Here is a 21,529-nt window from a genome sequence, read left to right as displayed (position 1 = left end):
TCTTTTTTCCACAATTCTGTTTTTCAGTTAACAAAGTACTAGAATTACAGCAGCAAAGTTAATGAAGCTACCCACAGAACATAACCCAATATCATCAGCAAGCAAATATCCTGTCAGTCACATTCAAGTGAACAGAATAGGGTTTTTCTTATTTTCAAAAACATTAAGTTTAGTTTCTTCTTACCCACAGATAGGTAATAAGGAAACAAAGGTTCAAATCTCCACCTGACCAAGGCAAACAGAAAAACCTGCAGTACTTTCAAATTGTAAACAGATCTGCTCTAAGAAAAATTACTGCATATATACTTTTTTTTTCAGTTTCTTCCTGATATGCAGCAACTGCTCCAGTCTAAACCTTGTTTGGTCTCAAGCACACTGCCTTTTGCAGTTTTGACATATTTTTAAAGTCCTTGGATTCATAAAAACTAGTCCTTCATAAAATTGTGATTAGCTCTTCATACATCATCATTATAAACCAGATACAATAACATATTGCATAGAAGCACTTAGAAGTATTATTCTGTTATAAAGATTTATACAGAAACTTTTACCAATTTAGTTACACACACGTAACTATAGCTGCAGTTTCACTGGGGGGAAGAACCTTAAAAATCCACCTAGCCAGCCTGTAAGTTTTCTCTACTTGGAAACAGACTGTAGATATTGGAGAGTGGTGTGTGTGTGTGCATGCATGCATAGGTACTTCTGTGTTCTACTCTGAAAGAGACACTAACAACAAAACTACTTCAGGCTCCATTCACTTGTACAACAGTTGAATTACAGTTAAAGGAGGATAAAATCACAGATGAGACACACACAACATAAAGCAGTCTTACAAAATAAGCACTAGTGCTGTTTGGTGACTCCCACTGCCATTTTCAAACAGTGAAGAACTAGGTAATGTTCTGTCAGTCTCCAAGTGGTTTTATCAATAGTTACTAAGAGGACAGCTCACACTGCAAATAAAATATAAACCATGACAGAGTATATTTAACATGCAGTTTCCTTGTTACCTTGCACTGTAAGGAAAACTGATGCTGTGGTAGATCCACCCTCGTTAGAAGCAATGCATCGGTACTCGCCAGCATCCATGAGCTTTACAGTCTTCACCTCTAAAGACAAGTTACTCAACATCCTTATTCGCAGGGGTTCCTTCAGTCTTGCATCCCTGCCATTTCTCTGCCAGGTAAGATTGTAACGCACTGTGCTTAAAGTTAGGCAGGTCAAGATAGCTCCTTCACCAGGGACAACCGTAATGTTGTTAGGAACCTGAATCACAGGTGGAGGCTCTGTGTAGGAAGAAAAGAATAAAGACCAAGTCGTAAGGGAAAAAGATTTGAGAACCTTTGCTTCATTTGTGGATTCTTGATACCTCAAGTACATTACGGGGGGGGGGGTGGGGGTGGATAAAAGATATTAAAAAAAAATTGGCTTAATGTTGAGTTTTATTTCATATTGCTGAAGCCATGAAACAGAACCAGGGCAGCATCCTCATTCCCTGATGCTAAGCTACCTTACAGGAGCTGGCATTATAAGAATACACCTGATTTAGGTCAAAACTGTATCACATCAGATGAAAAATAACCACCACCAGGTCCCAGAGTCTGATCTGAGGTGTGACCACACATGGTGGAATCTGAGCTAAACACACACTAGATTTTTGCAGGTTTGAGTATGAAAAAAAAGAATTATCACATTACTACCAAGCTCTTCTAATAGTAACAATAAAACCAAGTTAACAGCTGCTCTAAGCATCATTATTGAGCTAGGTCTCTGCATAATTACAAATTGTTCTGGCACTATGCATGCTGGGTGTGCAGCTCTGCTTCCCTATAGCACACAGTCCCTAACAGTAGTCACCCTTAGAACTGAAACTGCATTTCAACACATGCAGAGGAGAGTGCAGAAAAGCTACACCTGTTTACTGAGAATGGACTTTCTCCCTTGCCCTTCAGGTTTTGGTTTGGGAGAAAAGACAAATCTAATGCTTTCCATAAGCATACCACCAAATTACTTAAAGAAACTTGGAGAGAGATTAAGGCAGTACAGGACTAAAATCCCCTGAACTGAAAATCACTCTGTGGTTGTGCATGACATCTTTTAGGCTACAGCAGTCTCTTACCACAGTAGTGCACAGACATAGCAAACCCCCAACCAAACTCTAAGCTGAATTTACAGCACTTCTTTACTGGCACTTCAGTTAAGGTCCCTGGACAAGCTAACAAGCCATTTGGCATTTTAAAGACTTAATATTAGTAGGATGAAGTCAAACTCAAGTGTTTGTTTTTCCAGCAACTAGGAAATGTTGATTCAGTTCCAATACCTTTCACACAGCAGTTGACAAAATGGATTATCTGTGATATATTGTCTGTTACATGGACAAGCTAAGAATACTTGAAAAGACTGTTTACTTTGCTGAAAGCAGACATTTCATGTAATTTTCTTCCAAATATTTGTACACAAGGATTTCAAAGCAAATCCCTCACATTAATCCTCTGCAAGGCGCAAAATAGACGTAATTGCTCATGTTTACATTGTGAGGCAATCTCAGTCAATCTCTCAGTGCTCTATCAAATTTTTCCCCTCATCACTCTTGACTTTCAAGGGCTACCAATATCACATGAAAAAAGTTTGCATTCTCTTTCTGATCCCTCTGTGAGGAGGAAGATGGTTGTAACTTCAAGACCAAGAGTTTTCTGTGCCCACAATTTCTGGGGCAATATATAAGGTTTCTTGTCCTCCAAAGCATGATTTGAAACAAGCATATAGGAATACTGTCCTCCTAAAGTGTTTTTGTAGCCCAAATATAAAGTGGGTCTTTAGAGCTAGGACATTAGTGACGTTACTGTTCCATTCTACTTGAGTACTTTACATGACTCTTCTCAAATTTATCTCTCCCCTTTGGGTTTGATTTGAGAGATTCCTGAGAAATGGAATCAAGCTCAGAAATTATTTCTGCTTTGAGCTGTGAGTTAGACTAGGTATCTTCTAAAGGTCCCTCCACCCTAAATTGTTTTATGATTCTGTGCTTCATAATACGGGTTAACTAACCTGAATTAGCTACTAGAGGAGATAAAATGCAAGACTTCAAGCCATTATATAAAACCTCAAGGCTGAATTCAAGCAGTCATTCTGAGCTCTACTATCCTCACTGCCACTAAATTAACTGACTCAGCTCCACCGTTTTCCCTAGTCAAGAGCAATAGTTTACACTTCTGCATGACAGATGTCTGATCAGCAAACAGAAGGCTATACAAAACAGATCTTTTTCTCAAAACAAATTATTTTTCCCTTTCCCCAAGACCATATTGCAACTGTGAAAACTTAAGTGACAAAATTTGCTATAGTAACGGACAAGGTTTTCATCCACCCACCCACATGCATAAACATGATTTTCCTCTTAATTTTTGCTGCAAGTCATCTTCCTGCAGAAGACCACTAGTGTCTGCTGGAGCAGTTCAAGACCATGTCTGGTTTTAGGTTTTCTCCACCTGTGTTTGTAACATGGCTTGGTTTACAGTTAATTAAACTAAATTCCTCTGACAGAGAAAAGGATTAACTTTGTGAAGTAAAGCCTGTTGTTTTAATTTGGGAAACATTTCTAGCAGATCTGCAATTAAAACTCCCAACATCATAAGCTGCAGGCAGTAAGTCAGCATCCATGTTTCGCAGTGGTCAGACTGACAGGTACACAAGCAGTTTAGCTCTCCACTTGCATTCACAGAAGGCCAACTCTCTCCCTTCCTCCCACTCCAACTTTTTATGTTCAAAACTTAATCAGGATGACACTATTCACTTTTCAGGAATGATTCTCTTGCCACAGCTAACTTTCAGTAATAATTACTAGGGAATAATTTGTTAGCACTCCGAGTCTGAACAGGTCATTAACTTACATAATAAAAATTACCTCTCCCTTAACAAGTGAGCTATCAGTGCTTTATGCTTTGAAACTGCTTTAACATAGAAGGCACACTAATTCACACTAAATGGATGACCAAATTTATAAGTAATTGTCCTTTAAATTGAGATTTTTATGAAGTTAGGAACATTTTAAAATAAATTTTTAAGAGAGTTAATAAAAATTACCTATTGGATAGATAATGACTGCTAGCCATTTTAAGGCTAGCAGCTAAATATTATAATTTATTCAAAATATTCGTCCTGATTAGCCCAATTTATTCCACATTTAATTCTACCTCCATTGTAATTATTCACTTTTTAAAAATTCAAGGTAATAGATATGAGATTTCCAATAATTTAGTGAATTGTGTTTTTAAAAAATACACCAGATTTGAATGCAACTTCAGTAATTATTCATCTATCAGACAATACATACAATAAAGTAAATTAATAATTGCTACAGCTTGAAATAGAAGTGAAAATAATTGAGATCTGAGATTTCAATTTCTTCTTTACAAGCAATATCTAGTCCAACTGATAGTGGGAATTAATCAAAACATACGCAAGGGAATATTTAAAACAGGCTGAATAAACAATCGGCATACTTGTATACATGGGTGAGAAAATATTAAACATACTAACATATGTTTTATTAAATACAATTTAATTAGAAATATACTCTGAATTGGAAATGTATCTTATTCAGTGACATTGCTCTCTGTTAAGTATTCCAGCACAATGTACTTCAGTGTAGAAGGATGGACTACTACCCACCTGATACATCCAAAAATGTCTGTGCACGTCCAGTTCCTGCACTGCTAGTTGCCATACATTCATAAAAACCTTCATCAGACAAGGAGACCTTGGCAATTTCCCAACTCATACTAGATGATTCTCTGGAGGAAAAAGAAAGGCATAATCACTAAGTTCCTGAAAGGATCAAAAAGTACTAGAACCTGGTTCCCTGACTATAGACACAGGAGATTTTCACGACATAAACAGCTTAACAATGTATAGAAGTATTAAGAAAGGTTTTTGCAGAATGTCTTACATTCATAGCTACAAACATGCCTTTGACATATGTCAACGGTTATCACACAATAACTAAAACCACTGTAACTGCAGCCACTCAGCTGCTCATACTTGTTATTTTACTACTTGAGAAAATACTTTTCCTTAATACCAGCAAGTTCCTACCTAGAGCCAGTATGTGGTACTAAACCAGTGGCTCTTACTAGTAAGGGTAACAAGGGTTCATCCTTGAGTTTCTCAAGCTCGGAGGTACATATAGTGGCTACACATAAAGGAGACTAATCCTCTACCACATACAATCTGCTTTCCCCCATATGTAAATCTACTATTAGGTTCATACAGTGGAGAGGGAAGCATCTACCCTCTTACAAGGTGACTACATCAAGAGAGATTTCTGTACTTTATAAACTGCAGGGACTACCTCCATCACAAACATTTACAATCCAAAAAATTGTGAAGTATCCATATGAAGATGACTCTGACTGGTGTTCTGCCGGCTGCATCCCCGAAATTAACTACCAGCAGTAATTACGATCATCTAATACTCTGCACAATGATTGTCTAGTCATACAAACAGAAACAGCACAACACAGAATTGATGAATTCAAGACAGAAAATTGGGAAGAAACATGAGCAAGAAAGTATAACAGGAATATATGTAAATACTTGCAGCTTTTCTATATAACACTGCAAGGCCAAGATGGTAGGCAATACCACCATGTACCACATACAATGTCAAAGTCAAGAAGATAAAAGTAGAACTACATTGACTGAGGGTTACAAGTGCTTAAAAACAAATGCTCTTACAGGTTCTCAAGATTCAAACCCACACGTTATACAACTAGTGGTGAAACAGACACACAGATAATGGCATAAATGAGAAAAACAGTGGTTGTTCTGCAGTGTCCCAGCACTCCGTGTGGCCTGTTGCTATGGCATATAAACAAACAAAACTGATGAGAACAAAAATAGCCGTGATAGCTTTGGCAAGTGATTGCTTCATTATGGGAAAACACAGAATTAGTGAACTATTTAAGTCTCTTTTGTTTGTCTGAATAGATAGATAAATCAAATCTGTAAAGGGTATAAAAAGAACAAGAGAAAGAGACTTAGAATATGCATGAAAGTTCAATGCTGTAGCACCATAAGACAGACAATCCAGCTATGCCATGAATGAAAACAAACATTATGTAGTGACCTTAAATAGCTTCCTACTTATTCTCTCTTACTTCACACTTACCCTAGATAACATAATATATCATAAATCAAATCTATGACTTCTTACAGTGCAGTGATGGCAAATGGATATGGCAATAACTGCCAACACTAAAGATTAAAGTAATGTTTCTTCCAAGTAAAAAGAAAGAAATTTCTTTTTCGTGGAATATATATTAAAAATGAAGTTATGTAATCCTATTCTTCATTCCTGACTTTTGCTATACACCAGATGTCTAATGTGGAAGCCTTGAGAATAGAAGCACGAAAGGAAATGTGTCCAGTGGAAAAGCCTGGGAAACAGAGACCTGCAGTTGCCTATTAGAAAACAGATATACAATTTTGATGCAACAATGGCAGCAATGACAAACACACACCTCAGGGCATTTGCTGCACACTGTGCCACTGACTCTAAAAAGCAGCAACTGCACACAGCTCTTTGTAACATTTATTATTGGGACAACTCAGCAGCAAAGTCTTTTATTTACCCAAATCACTTTACAATATATGCAATTTACTGATGAAGGTGTTTACCTAGTCGGTTTGGAAAATACAAACATGCTCCCTTAGCCAAGTTGCATCCTAGTTATTTGTCCAAGGCCAGATTGGATAAAGCTTTGGGTGACATGGTTTAGTGTGAAGCGTCCCTGCCCATGGCAGGGGGGTTGGAACTAGATGATCTTAAGGTCCTTTCCAACCCTAACTATGATTCTATTAGTAGCTGTATAAACACTGGCAGAGAGCACAGTGACATTCATGTCATAGCTGACTTCATCTCTTTGTCACCATAAACCGCCAAACTCCATATCACATTTTCACCTGGGAGGGTACCAGCAGCAGGCTGTGGCTCAGATGATTGAACTAAAACATCACATTCACTTGTACTGCACTAGTTAACACATAGTTTGGAGGAATATGTCCTTCACGGTTTAGTAAGGCGGATACTGGACTCGACTAACAACCACAAATATCTGTTGATTCAAAGTGGGGTTTTCTAATTATTTTTATAGTTATTATTTTAATTAACTACATGGATTGCTCTTTCTTGTCAGAATTTCATACACTATTTTTCTGATTCTGACCTCTGCAAGGTGGGTGTGATCTGCCATTTACAATGCATTTTAATATCCATGGATATTAAAGACATATTAGTGCTCAGTTCCTGCTGGTTTCTCACTGGAATGCAATGCTTACTACTGGTTTGGGTCATCTAAATCAGACTTCTCAGAAATGCACTAGGATGTTAATCGACATCCAAATTTTCTTACTAGACCATCACAGGATGCAGAAATCTAGAAAAACCAAGCTGCTGCAATTTTAGAGAATTTTTTTCCTACACGTTACTCATTTAAAATTAGCAATTATTACTACAGCTCATGGTAACTCTGAAATCAGAATAGAAAAAAAAAGCACAGCAAATTCTGGGTATGTTCACTTCAAGGACACAATAAATATTCATCTGAATGGTATTTTCACATAGTCAACTGTCAAGACAGAGCAATGATACTCAACATACAAACCATTTACTTCTTGAATATGTATTAGAAAAGAAAATTAAAAAATTGAATGAAGACGACATCTTGCCACCAAAACTCAAACTCAATAATACAGCTCAAATCTGCATTAAACTAATAAGCTGGACAAGTCATGTATGGAACTTCAATACTAACAAAACACAGACAAGACAAATTAGAGCCTATTTAAATGCGATCAATAATACTTGGCTTGAGAGATAAGTTTTGTTAAAATAACTTGGGTAATCTGTTCATTCACCTGGTCTACAATACAAAATGAAAAAAGCAGCATAATCATAAAGGTGCCAGATATGTGAAAAGCAAGGAATAAAAGTAGATGCTTTGATAACTATAAAATGGAAAGAGTTATTGCTTAAGTGTGTGCTGGGAATGACTAAATATAAGTGACACCTCATTAAAAACAATAATTTAAAAAGCTGCAGTATTTCACATTGCCAGTGTACAAAGGAGTGTCTCAATATATTTATTTTGGTAGTCATATGCCTGCTACTGAATGCTAGAATGTATGTCACATAATCATCTGTGCATCGGGGGGGGATGGGGGTGGCGGCATGCTTCAAAGAGAAAAAAAACAAAACACCAACAAAACTAGCTACCATGCTACTTTACAAAAGTTTTAAGAAATATAGATATAAATTACAGTTTATCACAATTTAAGAATACACATTAGAGAGGAATTTTGGCTAGAACTATACGTTCTCATCATCAATATGTAGTGACACCCTCCTGAAACATGCATATATACATCCTCCATAATGAATATCAGCAGAAATAACAGAATGGAAATAACAGGATATAAGCAGTATATAACAGTAAATAATAAATGGACATGATAGACTATAAATCAGAAATAAAACATCATTGGGGAGAAAAGAAAAAAAAAGAAAAATCAATACTTACTTAAAGAACTGATCCACTCCTAGTTTTACTCCACTTTTAGTAAAACGCTGAGTAAAAGGTATAAGGCTTTCTACATGGCAAGGAACAGACCCTGGTTGTAAATAATACCCTGGAGTCTTGGCGGGCATTGTAACTTTTGGAGCATCTGAAGAAAGAAAATATTCCCCAAAAGATTATTGGTAGTTATTAATGTATATTGTATCTTTTCCTTTTATTAAAGGAAAATTCAGGTTTTGACTGAGTTATAGCTACTAAATATCATTAGCTTTCCATCACAATGTAGAGATAGAACACTTTAAGGAAACAGCACAGGAAGTACCGGTATGTCTGAAAAAAAAAAAAAATACTAGATACCAATTTTAACTGATTTAGATATGAGAAATACAAATTCAAGACAGGCTAAAATCTCTTACCAGGAGTTATACTAGAAAATGAAACACTTGAAACTCTCTGAAAAAGATAATCATTCTTGTCATAGCCCATTATTTTAACAAAAAAGGCTTCATCTGGTGGAATGAAGTCAGAAATATTCCACAATCCATAGGGCTTTCTGTCAGGATAGTATTTCACAGGCAAGGTCTTAAGAAGTTCCCCTGTAATACTCAGAAGTTCCAGTCTGTCTACTCTAGCTGGAAGAAAGATCCCAGTGGTATTTAGCAGCACGAAGGTTGGAATCCCTAGAAAAACAGAAACATGCTATTTTAAGTGCTAAAAAAAAAAAATAATTAAAAATGAAGAGTTAAATTCCATATGTATGGCTCACTACCCCATGAATTCGCCATTCAGCTTCAGCTCTTACATACTAAGCAGCAAAAAACTAAGCTGTGCTCTGCTTATTAGCTATCAAGAGACAACACTGATTAGGGTTTAAATTACTGATTTTCAACAGGTGTTTCTGAAATAGCAGCCTCTTTATTAACTCATCTCTGTGCCTCAGAGCCAAAGACTTTTTCTGAAGCTCCGAAAGTAAGAGAAACCGTGTGGCAATTTGGAAGCATTTCATAGGTAAAAATACCCAGATTTTTGTAGGGGAAAAAAAAAGCTAATAGAAAGTTATACCTTCGTATGATAAAACAGGAATGTTGGCTGTGCTCTCATAGTCAAGTCCCAAGCACCAACCAACAGCAATCCCAAATTTAAAGTTCACCAGAGAGACCATTAGAGAGTTCTACTTCACTTTGTGGGCCCAAAAATGTATATTGTTTACCATGGACTAAAATGGAAACAAACCTTGCACTGGCCTGCTGGATGTATTTTTGAAGTCTAATGTTGGCTTTCTAGAAAACCCAGCTCGAAAGTCAATAGTGCTGAGACCTGTGATCCGAACAGAGTGCCTTCCACTGCTCGAGGTCTGAAAAAGCAACAGATCAAAAGACCATGTGCATAATCAGCGTTTCAGGAGTTGCAGAGTTTCTGATTCAGCCACTGAGTTCAGTAGATAGAAGTCAGGTTTCATTAAAAAAAACAAACAAAAAGATAGAAAGGAGGCTTATGTCAAACGTTGTAAGTAAAAATGCCTTTATTAAAGTTTTAGTTACTGGACCCTACAATTGTAGTGTCAGCAAAAAGATGCAATTTGTCTCAGAGATAAATCACATCACAAATACACAAGAGCAACAACCACTTGTCACATGTCTGCTACTGTAATGGGAGACTACATAGAAGTTAGGATGTTGACCATTATGAAGTATACTATGAAACAGTAAATAAAACCCAAGTCAATAGAAAAATTAGTGTAAAATTTCTGTTGATAATATATATAAATAAATTATCTTAGTACTGGAAATAAATTATCGTACCTTTTCACTTATTAGTAAGCTCCCTTTTTAAACATACACAAAGCTAATTTTATCCATGAGGGATGTGCAGACACCATAGGCACTGCATCTCATGAAAAAAGGGGCGAATAGAGACCAGCCTCAATCAATACTGTATATTAATAATTCATTTCTCTCGCAGCCAAGGTCTCAATTGGAAAGCACAGGATACTTAAGTACTTCTTATCTCTACTCTCCACCTCCAGGTCATCATTCTGGTTTAATGGTGGGGTGGGAGGGAGGTGTATGTGGAATAATCACAAACAACACCCACCTGTCTGTATAGCTGAGAAAGAAAAAGGACAGCTGCTACTTGCCGGGAGTACACAGGGACCCTTAGAGTGTTGGGGAGGGGAGAAGCCAAAACAAACACAGCCAAAACAAACACAGCCACCACCCAAAAAAAACCCCACCACTGCTGCACTGTACTGAGCACGAGTTAGATTTTTACAGACTTAACAATGACAAAACCATGGACAATTTCAAAGCGGGGGGAATGGAGGGTGTGAAGGGGGAAGTGTAGTAAGAATCAAGAGGCTGTGAAGATTGATAGCTAAGCTATATTATTCCAAGATCAAATCTGCATTAGAACCTACACAGAAACTTTGTCCAGGGAGATGATACAGCACACAAGATTTGCAATGTGAAAGATAATCAGTATTAAAATGAAATAATTTCACTGAACTTTATATGTCTAAAGAGTATTATCTGATCCATTCTCAAATACACAATTTCTTCAGTTTAGTAACTGCCTCTGATACAGCTGCATATGAATATTAAACAGTTATTTCCTGTAACAAGCTCTCCAGGAACAGCCATTTAGACAGTATGACAAATTGATGTCTACCTGATTAAAACAGCCTCTATTTGCTTCTATTTGGCTAGCCTTTCACCTCAGAAAAATCTGTAATGAAGAAACCTGGAAGGAAATCTTAGTTATAAAATACATGCCCATATTTGATGTCCTCATAATTCTAATACCTCAAGGCAACTAGAGCAGCACAGGAGGCAATTGGACTGCATACTATGCATTTTATATTACTCAAAGCTGTGATTTAAAGAACTCACTGAACATTGAAATAACACCAACACTTGCTTGTGTATTATGGTGGAATCTCCTTGGACTTATAATTCTCCAGTTGATTTAGCAGTGGCTAATGCTGTTTAGCTCACCATGATTTGTTCTCATACTAGAATGATAATTTCTTGTACTTCCAGTGACAAATTTCTATATAAGCTCTTTACACAAGCCTAATTAAGACCTGGTTTACTCATAGAAGTTATCATAATTACAATATTTCAACTGTTTGCCATACTGGTTTTTGGGCGTTTTTTTAACCCAGAACACTTACATTTGAATACCTTATTCTCTGCAGAACTGGAGACAGCATTATGCTGATTTTAGAAAAACAAAAACATTAAAGGCCCTCACTGCAGGAGCAGCCTGATGCTTTAGCCAGGACTGGTTTGCATCTAGCTGAGCATGCTGGCCTGATTCCAGCTGAGCCACTTGGCAGTTTGCACCATGGTGAGTGCCAGACTCAGCTTTTGAAGACCTTATTAGCACTGAAAGGTATTACACATTGAGCCTAAAAGAGTGACAAGCTCCTCTTCCAGCAATTACTGAAATCCAGAAATTTGGGCAACACAATGCAGGCATATACAAGTAGTTCCACATGGCTCAGCTCACATCCAAAGAGGTCTCGGCTTAGCAACAGCCATGCAGGGCCAGAAAGAGATCGCACTGGGCTTTTGATTTTTCTGCACTCTGTTTCTCTGTGCTGCAGGGCACTGAATGTTTGCTGGATTGCATGCTTAACCTAAATGACTCCAACAAGCTATGCAGCTGAATACTGAGGAACTGACTGTAGGCAAACTTCTCTCAGTTCCCAATATGTCTGATGTTACTAGACCACCAGGCTACCTCTGGACTAGACTTTTCAGCATTTCTGGTCCTAGAAGCATTGTCAGATACCCAAACAACTCCCCATAGAGTTGCTGTGCTCAACTTGCTTTCTAGCTTCAGTTCTGCAACAGTATCAATAGGTCCCTACAGTGCTGTATTTGAATTAATAGTCATTTTCAAATTCCCTCTGTGCTTATGTCATGGACCCAGCCCTATGCAGCATGCATCCATTCAGTAAACCTTATTGTGAATGTGGCTATGGAGGTACTTTACACAGTTGGACTTCCTCCTCAAAAACGATGCTATAGTATTTACACTTCTAGAATAGAATAGTGCAGTTGGAAGGGACCTATACCAGTATGATTTTTTTCCACATCAATTTAAGAAAGCTGGGATCATGCTGTTTTACCTACGTAAAAAACTATTTAACAATAAGACAAAGCATGAGTCAATTTAGGTCACAGTCACACAAGAGTTGAAAAGATTACATGAAAACTCATAGTTCATTATGCATTCCTTCCTCTCCCCCACCCTAAGCACCTGTGTCACAACATGCTGTCCCCTACAAGATTCAACTGCATTTGTTTGAAGATAATTTGTCCACAAAACATAGTTAAAAAGTGTGATTTCTACATAAACAGTTAAGCCTTGCACAGATTTTAAGGTGCCTCAGAATTTACTATATTATAATAAGAGTGCTATTGCTCATCCCTTTTTCCTGTTATGGTTTCAGGTATGCAAGTTTTTGGCTTGCTAAACTGTATTAACTTGAATCTCTGCTAAATTAGGGTTAAGGGTAGTCTAAACAATCCACTTTCTGTTCCTGACTTATACCTGTTTTATGCATACATTTACTGATCTATGAATGGTAAAGTTATTAGCTACACTGGCTTCAGCTCATAGCCCCACACTCTTTTGTGTAGCAGCAGGTCATAAGCACTTTTGGAGGTTATTGCCTTTACACGTTTTTACCACATGCCTCACAACCATGATACAGCACTCACTTGTGTCCAAAAGCAAACATTTGAACTAGCACTGCCACCCAGAGAAAATCCTCTAGAACCATAGTTCCAAGTGGCCCTTTTCTTACCAAGATATTTTGTTCTTTCATTTCAGAAGCAAGTGTGTTAATCTACCATTAACCAGGAGCTGGTTGATTGCTACAACTGTCACAACCAGCAGGTATGATTGCTCTTCATCTCTTTCAGTACATATTAATAGTGACCAGTGTAAGGATCCTTCAGCAAAACTCAAGGAATTTTCTTACATTCCATTGTAGGAGTAGCAACCTTCCACATAAGGAGCTTAATCTGGGGGTCACTACAGTCAATTTCAAGATCATTTCAGCAGAGTTCATGATTCTTTCTTGCTGGGTATAGCTGCTGATCATTTTGATCTTAACTTAACATTTCCAATTCCTTTAGGGTTCATTCTGCAACTCTCTGTGCCAAGATAACTCACAAGAACAAGTTTATTTACCATACTGTAGTATTTAAATACTTTACTGATATGGATTTCAAATTGAATGTATATTTATTGACTTTAAGAACCTACTAATGTAATCTCTGGCCTGAAAAGTGCACATCATCTCCCTCTCCCCATCTTCCAAACATGTTACACACAGCAAAGACCCTACCAAAGTGCCCACTCCCTCTGCACAAGAGTCCAGAATTTTGATACTCACTTCATCTTCTTGCCATTCGAATGAAAGAATGGCCCAAGAATTTGATGTAAGATAGTAACATCTAATATGTTACTATGTTGATAAGGGTTTTGTACTACTGCCTTCTAAATAAGTCACAACATAGAGGTCAGAAAGGATATTTGTTATAAAACAAACTTATAGATAAATATCTGTGTTAAACGTCAATCAGTATACAACCTCTTTTAAGATATAGGACAAGTTATACATGATTTCTGCAATAATTTTACCTTAATTGTCCATGTTCCGGGCTCTGGATCTTTGACATTTACTACCTTTGCAGAGTTGTGGATATTTAACAGTTCATTCAGTCCTGATCCTTTACTGATCTGCTTGCCTAAAAAAAAACAAACCAAAAAACCAGGGAGTAACTACAGTATTATTGTTCTGTACTTGACTTACTACTTAGCAGTGAATGACAATTTACAACAGTCAAAATTCCCTGTAATACTTGGCTAAAATACTGAAAATGCTCATTTATTTTCACTCTTTTCATTCACTTGGGAAAATTGATACAGCCTGCAGCAATACAGAGCTGTGGGAAACCCAGCTGTAAGAAAAATAACTTGTCTTATTCACAGAAAATATTCCACTTTCAGTGGAAAAAAAGGCAGCACAGAAGCAAACTCCCCTGAAGGATATGTTAGACTTGCCCTAACCTCGCAGCCAGCCCACTTACTCTTCCACCCTCTAGGCTTATTTCAAGCAAGATAAATTCCACAGTAAAAATACTGACAAGCCAGGTTCCCCTGGCAGATGGGCATAAGCCTGTGACTAAAAGAAGGAATACATAGAAAATCTTCACAGGGAATTAGCAGCCTGTTAGACATTCATTAAAGAGTGTAAATTTTCATACTGCACCACACTTTATATGTAGACCAGTGCATACAAATATATATGATGTTTGTGTGCAGGAACTAGTTCTCTATAGAGGCATTTTTCTCCCTCAAGTCTAACTATGAGGTACCATCAGCACTAAAGGGAAAGCTGAAGTTGAGAATGGGATGTCCCATCATCAATTTTTAAGGCCTTTTTAGATATGCCCCAACTAACTTCAGTGAAACTATGGATTTATGTGCCTGGAGCTGACCAATAAGAAAGGAAAACATATAGATGAGGTGTCAACTTCAGCTAAGGAAAACATACAGATGGGGTCAACTTCAGCTAAGCTTGGCAGTTGCACCCAGGATTGTGCATTATCGTGGTTTGAAGAGACACAACATAAGCAAATTTCTTTCCTGAAAACAAACAAGAATGCTTCAGTGGAGAGCAGACCAGACTATATTGCAGGAAACTCATTTAATGCATAAAATATTTCAAAGATAACAAAATTTAAGCTATAACCTTAGCCAACAGCCATTCAGAGAAGATAAAGTACAATCTGAATTTATTTCCAGTTCCAGGTTCCTAAAGCATCAACATAACAACAAACAGTAGATTTGTTAAAAAAAAATGCCTTCAATTACAAATTAATATCCAATTCTGCCATTGCATTCTCACACATGGTTCAGCTAAAGATGGACACAAGTCAGGGTTTAATCAAACCAGGGTTCAAAGAATCTAGAGCTCAGTTTACCTTTCACCACATAAAACACAACCATCATGTATAACCCTTAAACGATGGTTCAGTGACTACATAGATACATGAAAAACAAAAGTGTTCAGAAATTTGGAATACAAGGACAAACAATAAGAACGTAGATGGAGCTGAAAGGAAGTGGTCAGAACAGGGAGATTTCCAGTTTCCTCCAAGTCAAAGAACTGGAACTCCTGGATTAACTTAAATGTCAGTAGTGCAAATATCCAAAGATCCTATATTCTCAAAATAAAACAAAATTTAAAATATCCTGAAACATTGATACTGGTTTTCAGAATGTGGAAGTATTTTAGAATGTTTCCCTATTGGAGGAAGTAGAGATTTGTTTTTTTTTTCATTCACCTCTTTTTGTTATTACAAAAGACGGTATAAAATACTTCACCTAATGGATCATGAATTTCAATTGCTGGTGAAGGACCACTCAAGGACACTGTAACCTCTTTCAGACTTGGATCAAAAGGGATCTGCCAAGTATTTACAGCCATTGTCAAATGGTCTGTAGACAAGAGATGCACTTTGGAGGCTTGAACAGCTTCTTCAACCCATTTTAATACCTAGAAGAAAAAAAAACAGTTATTATTATGCCATCAACAGTATTTGCTGTTGAAATATTTTCTGTTGACATACTGTCTCTACTGTCTTCTGGAGATTCCATGTTAACTTCTATTATAATAGAAGATCACTACTTCCACCTATGATTCTACTGTCTTATGACATGCAGCTACCACATCAACCTGAGCAAGCATAGTAATGTATCTTTTAATAGAAGATACTACTTGAAGCCACAATCAGCATGATGTTTAAAGGAATACAGATATAGACCTGGATACACCTCTACACAACACCCAAGTGTACACTTTTAAAAAGGAATTAGGGGTACGAATCTATGCATATTTGTGGTTGTCAGCTAACTACTAATCACCTGAAGCAAGAAGGAAAGCTCCCTTATTCATATGTACTGACTAATTTCCATCTATGGACTTTTTCAATTTCCACCCCACGCCCCCCAAACACCTAATACTAATTACTATTAGGCACATCATGCAGGTCAGAGTATAGGGGAACAATGTGTGCCTTACAGATTTATAGTCCTTAACTTTAAACTTTTCAACCAATGATTATGAAGGGAGGAGATGGGGGAGAGGAAAGGGGGGAAAAGCAGAGGTCTGAATCACCTTTTGCAAGAGAAAACAAAGGAGTGAAGTTGAGCTTGGGAAAGGGTAGAGAAAGGTGTTCAAACTTGTTTGTTTCCCACCACCTGAATGAGTAATTAAATATCTGTTTCAATTGGCAACAAAGTAATTTTCCTTAAGTCAAGTTTGTTTTGCCCTCAGTGTTGATAGGTAAGTTATTTCCCTGTCTTTTCTTGACCTGGAAGGTTTCTCACCCATACTTCCTGTTTTCTCTCCCTGCCCAGCTGCAGGGAGTGAGCAAGCAGCTGAATGGAAGCTCAGGTGTTAGTCAAGACTAGCCCACTGCAATCAAAAAACCCAACCCCCCCTCAGAAAAAAAACACCTGTTCTGTCAAAGTAGTTAACCACATCCTTTAAAGGAGCATTCTGTTATACCAGTTCAACTGGTCAGTGGGCAAGGCTTGGAAACCAACAATAAACTAACCTGTCACCTGTCAGCAATAGAGGGCTTAAGAGTAACTCTTTAGTTCTAGGACCCCATTCAACACACTAGACCAGAAAAGCATTTTCCTTGGCTTGTTGGGCATAATTTGCACACTTTCTCAATTTAAAAATGAGATATACCCTAGGTTTCTGTGTAAGATAGCTTTGTGATAGAAACTAGATTCTAGGCTGTTTTAAATAAATGTGTACTTGTTATATGTTATACTATGAATGCTCAGCAACCTTTGTGCAAAGGTGAAAGAAGTTTAAATAAGTGAAAGGCATCATTCAAAATGCATTTGAAATGGTGGGGGAACATTTTCATAAATTATTGTCCTCCCCTATCAGTAATGTCTAACCTGAGGGGTGCTGAATGCTCCCAAACCATGTGAAATGAAACAGCATTGACCATGTAACAAGAAAGCTGTGTGCCCTCTCCATAAGGGTCTGAGCAAGCAAGGTACTTGGGCATGCTTTCAAAAGAACAGAAAAAAGTAACAGTAAATTTAACTATTAACTACTCAAAATCCATGAAGTAACATGACCCATGACAGAAATACAGTTTCTGCAACAGCTAGTGACACCAGCTATTCAAGAACTGTGTTTACTTTAGACAAGCCTGCAACAGGCTTCAGAAAGATCCAGCCAATTGTAAGTTTTACCTTTAGAAATTATACATTTGGTTCCAAAAATGCTTCCAAAAGAAACGTCAATCTGTTCTACTCACTATATATAGAAATGAGCATGACACTTTTTTGTATTAGGTATATGGAAAAGTTTCCATTTTATTCCAGAATCTTAACTCCATTAGTTTTTAAACTAATTGTAAAATATGGATTTTCAGAAGAAAGGAATTTTCCAGTCTAGCTGAAAGTCATTTCAAGAAACTTAAGCAAAATAAATCATAGAATAGTTAGGGTTGGAAAGGACCTAAAGAGCATCTAGTTCCAACCCCCCTGCCATGGGCAGGGACACCTCACACTAAACCATGTCATCCAAGCTTTGTCCAACTGTGCCTTGAACACCACCAGGGATGGAGCACTCACAGCTTCCCTGGGCAACCCATTCCAGTGCTTCTCCACCCTTACAGTAAAGGATTTCTTCCTTATATCCAATCTAAACTTCCCCTGTTTAATATTTAGCCCATTACCCCTTGTCCTATCACTACAGTCCCTAATGAAATCAAGTCACAAGGTAAAGCATCATTATAGGAATTGGAATCACATTGGTAATTATATACAAAATTCTTTCTTAAGCTCAGAAGGGTTAAGATAACAGGATAAAAATTTGGTAAAATGACAGTGTAACATAGATAGAAGAAAAACACCCTGATCTGTTATTTCCAACTCACTTTTTGGTTTGGGGGGTTTTGGTTTGCAGATGTTTTTTTCATTTGTTTTAACAACAAAATCAGGTAACAGTTTTAGCTCCCCTAACATGTTTTAGGGGTCTTCCAGTAAACACTACCTCATCCGCAACTCCTGACCATCAGTCTGACATGACTCTTCCTAAGCAGCAACCACCAACCACAGCAATTGGCAAGGTGGAGATGGCAACCCACACATTCCAGCAGTCATGGACTAGTTCTGTGCTTACTACACATGCTTGGAAAGATTTAGAAAGTCTAAGCTTTCAGCAGCTTAGTTCATTTCCATACTTCAACCTCATGAACATTCTTTATTGCTTGTTTCGTTTTCTATTAAAACCATTATTTCACTGTGAATACAAGCTAGAAAACACCAATGGAAAGAAAATGCAATTCTACTTAGATCAATCTGTAAGCATTACTAAAATTTACAAACCATTCCACAGGAATATGGAAATTGTTTCTGAGGCGCAAGCAGCATAAAGAATTCCTTTCTCTTTCCTCCTTGCAACTGCTCATTCTCCTTTCTAAAGTTCACTGCCCCTACTTATTTGCTTCTGGGGACATGCTGCAAGCCAGATCATTAGATTAATAGAATAATTAAAAGCAACTGGATTGAAAATAGCCCATCAAAGAGAGGGAAAATGTCTTAAACCACAAACACCAAAATCCCACAGTATACAACTTCAGGAAAAGAATTTTAGACAGGTCTCTTTTCAGCTTTGAAACTTCTGTGTGTTTTTGTTGTGTTTTTTTTTCCTCCAATTACATCTCTTGCTCTACTGCATCTTACTGATCTCCTTTAAAACAGATCTCACTTTCAAACAGCATAGTTCATTTCAATCTGCAGGACCATGTTACTTCTACAAACGTGGGAGGCTGTGGGAAGTGTGCAACCATTTATTTCAAAACAAGCAAGCAAATGAAAAAAAAAAAAAAGTCTGTCAAAACAGACACTTTTGAGCCCCAGATAGATACTTCTTTGGCAGACAGGAGAGCTGAGCCATTGAAATTGTTCCTAGCACTCATTTATTTCAAAGCTTAATTATATGAGGCTTTAATTAACTGCTTTACTGTCGCCTATCCCTGAAAACACAGGCAACACTTAATGATGCACACCAGTCTAATGTACTTCAGGAGAATAAAGAACATTTTCAGATTAGAAAAGGAATTTTCACTAAAGGAAGTGATGTAAATTCAATATACTTCTTTCCCCTGTCAATGACAATGAAGTCATTTCAGTTAGCCATAAAGTCAACTCAAACAACACCAATTCACATAGCATCAGGAAAAGAAGAGCCTACGTTGCACCCCAACTCTTCACAGATCCATTGCTGAAACCAGTATATTTGCAAATGTGATTCTACTCTGATTCTTTCAAGGAAGTTCACTGGTCTTTGGACAGAAGAAACATATCTGGCATAAAAAGACTGGTTTCAACTTCTGCTGGGCCACCTTTCTTCAAAACACAGACCGTGAGCACCTCTTGGGCATGTTCCCAGTGACCACACATCAGCCATTTCTGGGAATGGAAGGCAGTCAGCTCTTTAGGTTTTGGTTTCTTTGCTGAGACAATCAAGCATAGGATTCACTGTATGTGACCAGGCTTTTTTTAATCAAGGTGAGGATATTTTTAATATCCATCTGCTTTCAGAAGGCTTCAAAATGACTGTTTAGAAAAAAAAACAACCCAACAACAAAAATAAAAACAGACACACAAAAAACCCACAGACACCTCAGTCTTGGATTTTCAGATCAATTTAAACCAGCTGAGCTTGAATTAAGGGAATTTTCAACTGAGTACACACTGTTTTGTGGTCCCTGCTGGAACTAGATAATTTGCAGGCAATGAAAACAAATTCTGGGGATGTAAAAGTATTTGAACATCTACCAAGATCCAGTCTGAGTCCTGAACAGAGGCTGAGGTCAAACTTCTCTGTTTTAAATCTTCACCAAGATGGTTTTTGTTATAAATGAAAACAGTCTTCCACTATGCAAGTGCCTTGTAGACCCTTTTGGTCACCTACTACAGTTTGATAATTTACCTAATAGAATAAATGTAAAATTAAAAGAGAAGTATTGCCATAGTTTCATCTCAGGTGTATAACAAATTTCAAGGATAATAGGTTGTTATCTGTGCATCTTACAGAATGGGAACACCTACACGTGCTCCTGAAGCACATCATAAGGTTCTTCTGGTTCTGATTATCTTTCAGTATTAATGACACACAATTCTATTATCTTTCCTTGTCTTTTGGGGTACATAAAGTGGAAGATGACAGGGACTAGCTGTCAGGGATTTTTCCAAAGGAGGTAGTGGTTAGAGGATTGAACTCTACCACCAAGCATACAACTGAGAGTTTGATCTTTTTTCTTTCATTCCAACAGCTGAGTAGTGAGGACATGAAAACAAATCACTGCCAAGATTCTAAAAGAAGTACCTCCTACTTCTGTAACTCTTACCATTTGTTACTTCAAAAAAGAAAAACAAAAAAAAAACAAGTTTGCTTTTGAAATCTATGAAGCTCTGAAGAGCAGACATATACATTTTATATTTTTACTTTGTATTCACAGTAAGTCAAGTGGGGCTGGCTCAAGATCTCGAGGGAAGTCTAACCAACACTAAGCTTTATGCATGGGCTCTCAAGCACACATTATGCCAACTATGACTGACCTCAGGCATATGGAAATGTTTTTTTATATACATTTATGTATACATACATATTGATCTAGTTATATAAAGTATGATTTTTAAACCTTTCAGTTCCTATAATTGTACAGAATAACTTGACAAGGGTTTTGTCTTCATTCTTGTATTTTTAGTTTGTGCAATTACTTTGTATAACTGCCAAGTTGTTACATTAGCCACACCACACAGGAGTGTTATGTGAACAGATAAAGCAATCAAGTACTTAAGTATGACAGCAAATGCTGTAAACCCTA

General features: G+C 37.3%; 1 protein-coding gene across 6 annotated transcripts in view; it reads right to left on the bottom strand.

Moving 5' to 3' along the window:
• The window catches only part of HMCN1 (hemicentin 1), a 190,655-nt gene that overhangs the window by 124,799 nt on the left and 44,327 nt on the right, over window positions 1-21,529 (bottom strand). For 5 of the 6 annotated variants that reach the window (XM_057427409.1, XM_057427413.1, XM_057427412.1 and 2 more), the window contains exons 5-11: window positions 15,987-16,158; window positions 14,238-14,344; window positions 9,813-9,933; window positions 8,996-9,259; window positions 8,583-8,727; window positions 4,675-4,796; window positions 1,014-1,289 (exon numbers count right to left, since the gene is read on the bottom strand). In XM_057427409.1, coding sequence (XP_057283392.1) covers window positions 1,014-1,289; window positions 4,675-4,796; window positions 8,583-8,727; window positions 8,996-9,259; window positions 9,813-9,933; window positions 14,238-14,344; window positions 15,987-16,158 — 1,207 coding nt within the window. The remainder of the gene's footprint in view (window positions 1-1,013; window positions 1,290-4,674; window positions 4,797-8,582; window positions 8,728-8,995; window positions 9,260-9,812; window positions 9,934-14,237; window positions 14,345-15,986; window positions 16,159-21,529) is intronic. The other variant, XM_057427411.1, reaches the window with a different exon arrangement.

Source organism: Pezoporus wallicus, unplaced genomic scaffold (genome assembly GCF_028554395.1).
Source record: "Pezoporus wallicus isolate ANWC-B61680 ecotype Strahan unplaced genomic scaffold, APGP_CSIRO_Pwel_v1 scaffold_7107, whole genome shotgun sequence".
In the NCBI taxonomy this organism is placed as follows: Eukaryota; Metazoa; Chordata; class Aves; order Psittaciformes; family Psittacidae; genus Pezoporus; species Pezoporus wallicus.
Note: the sequence above shows the minus strand (reverse complement) of the source record. Positions and strands in the feature narration are given on the sequence as shown.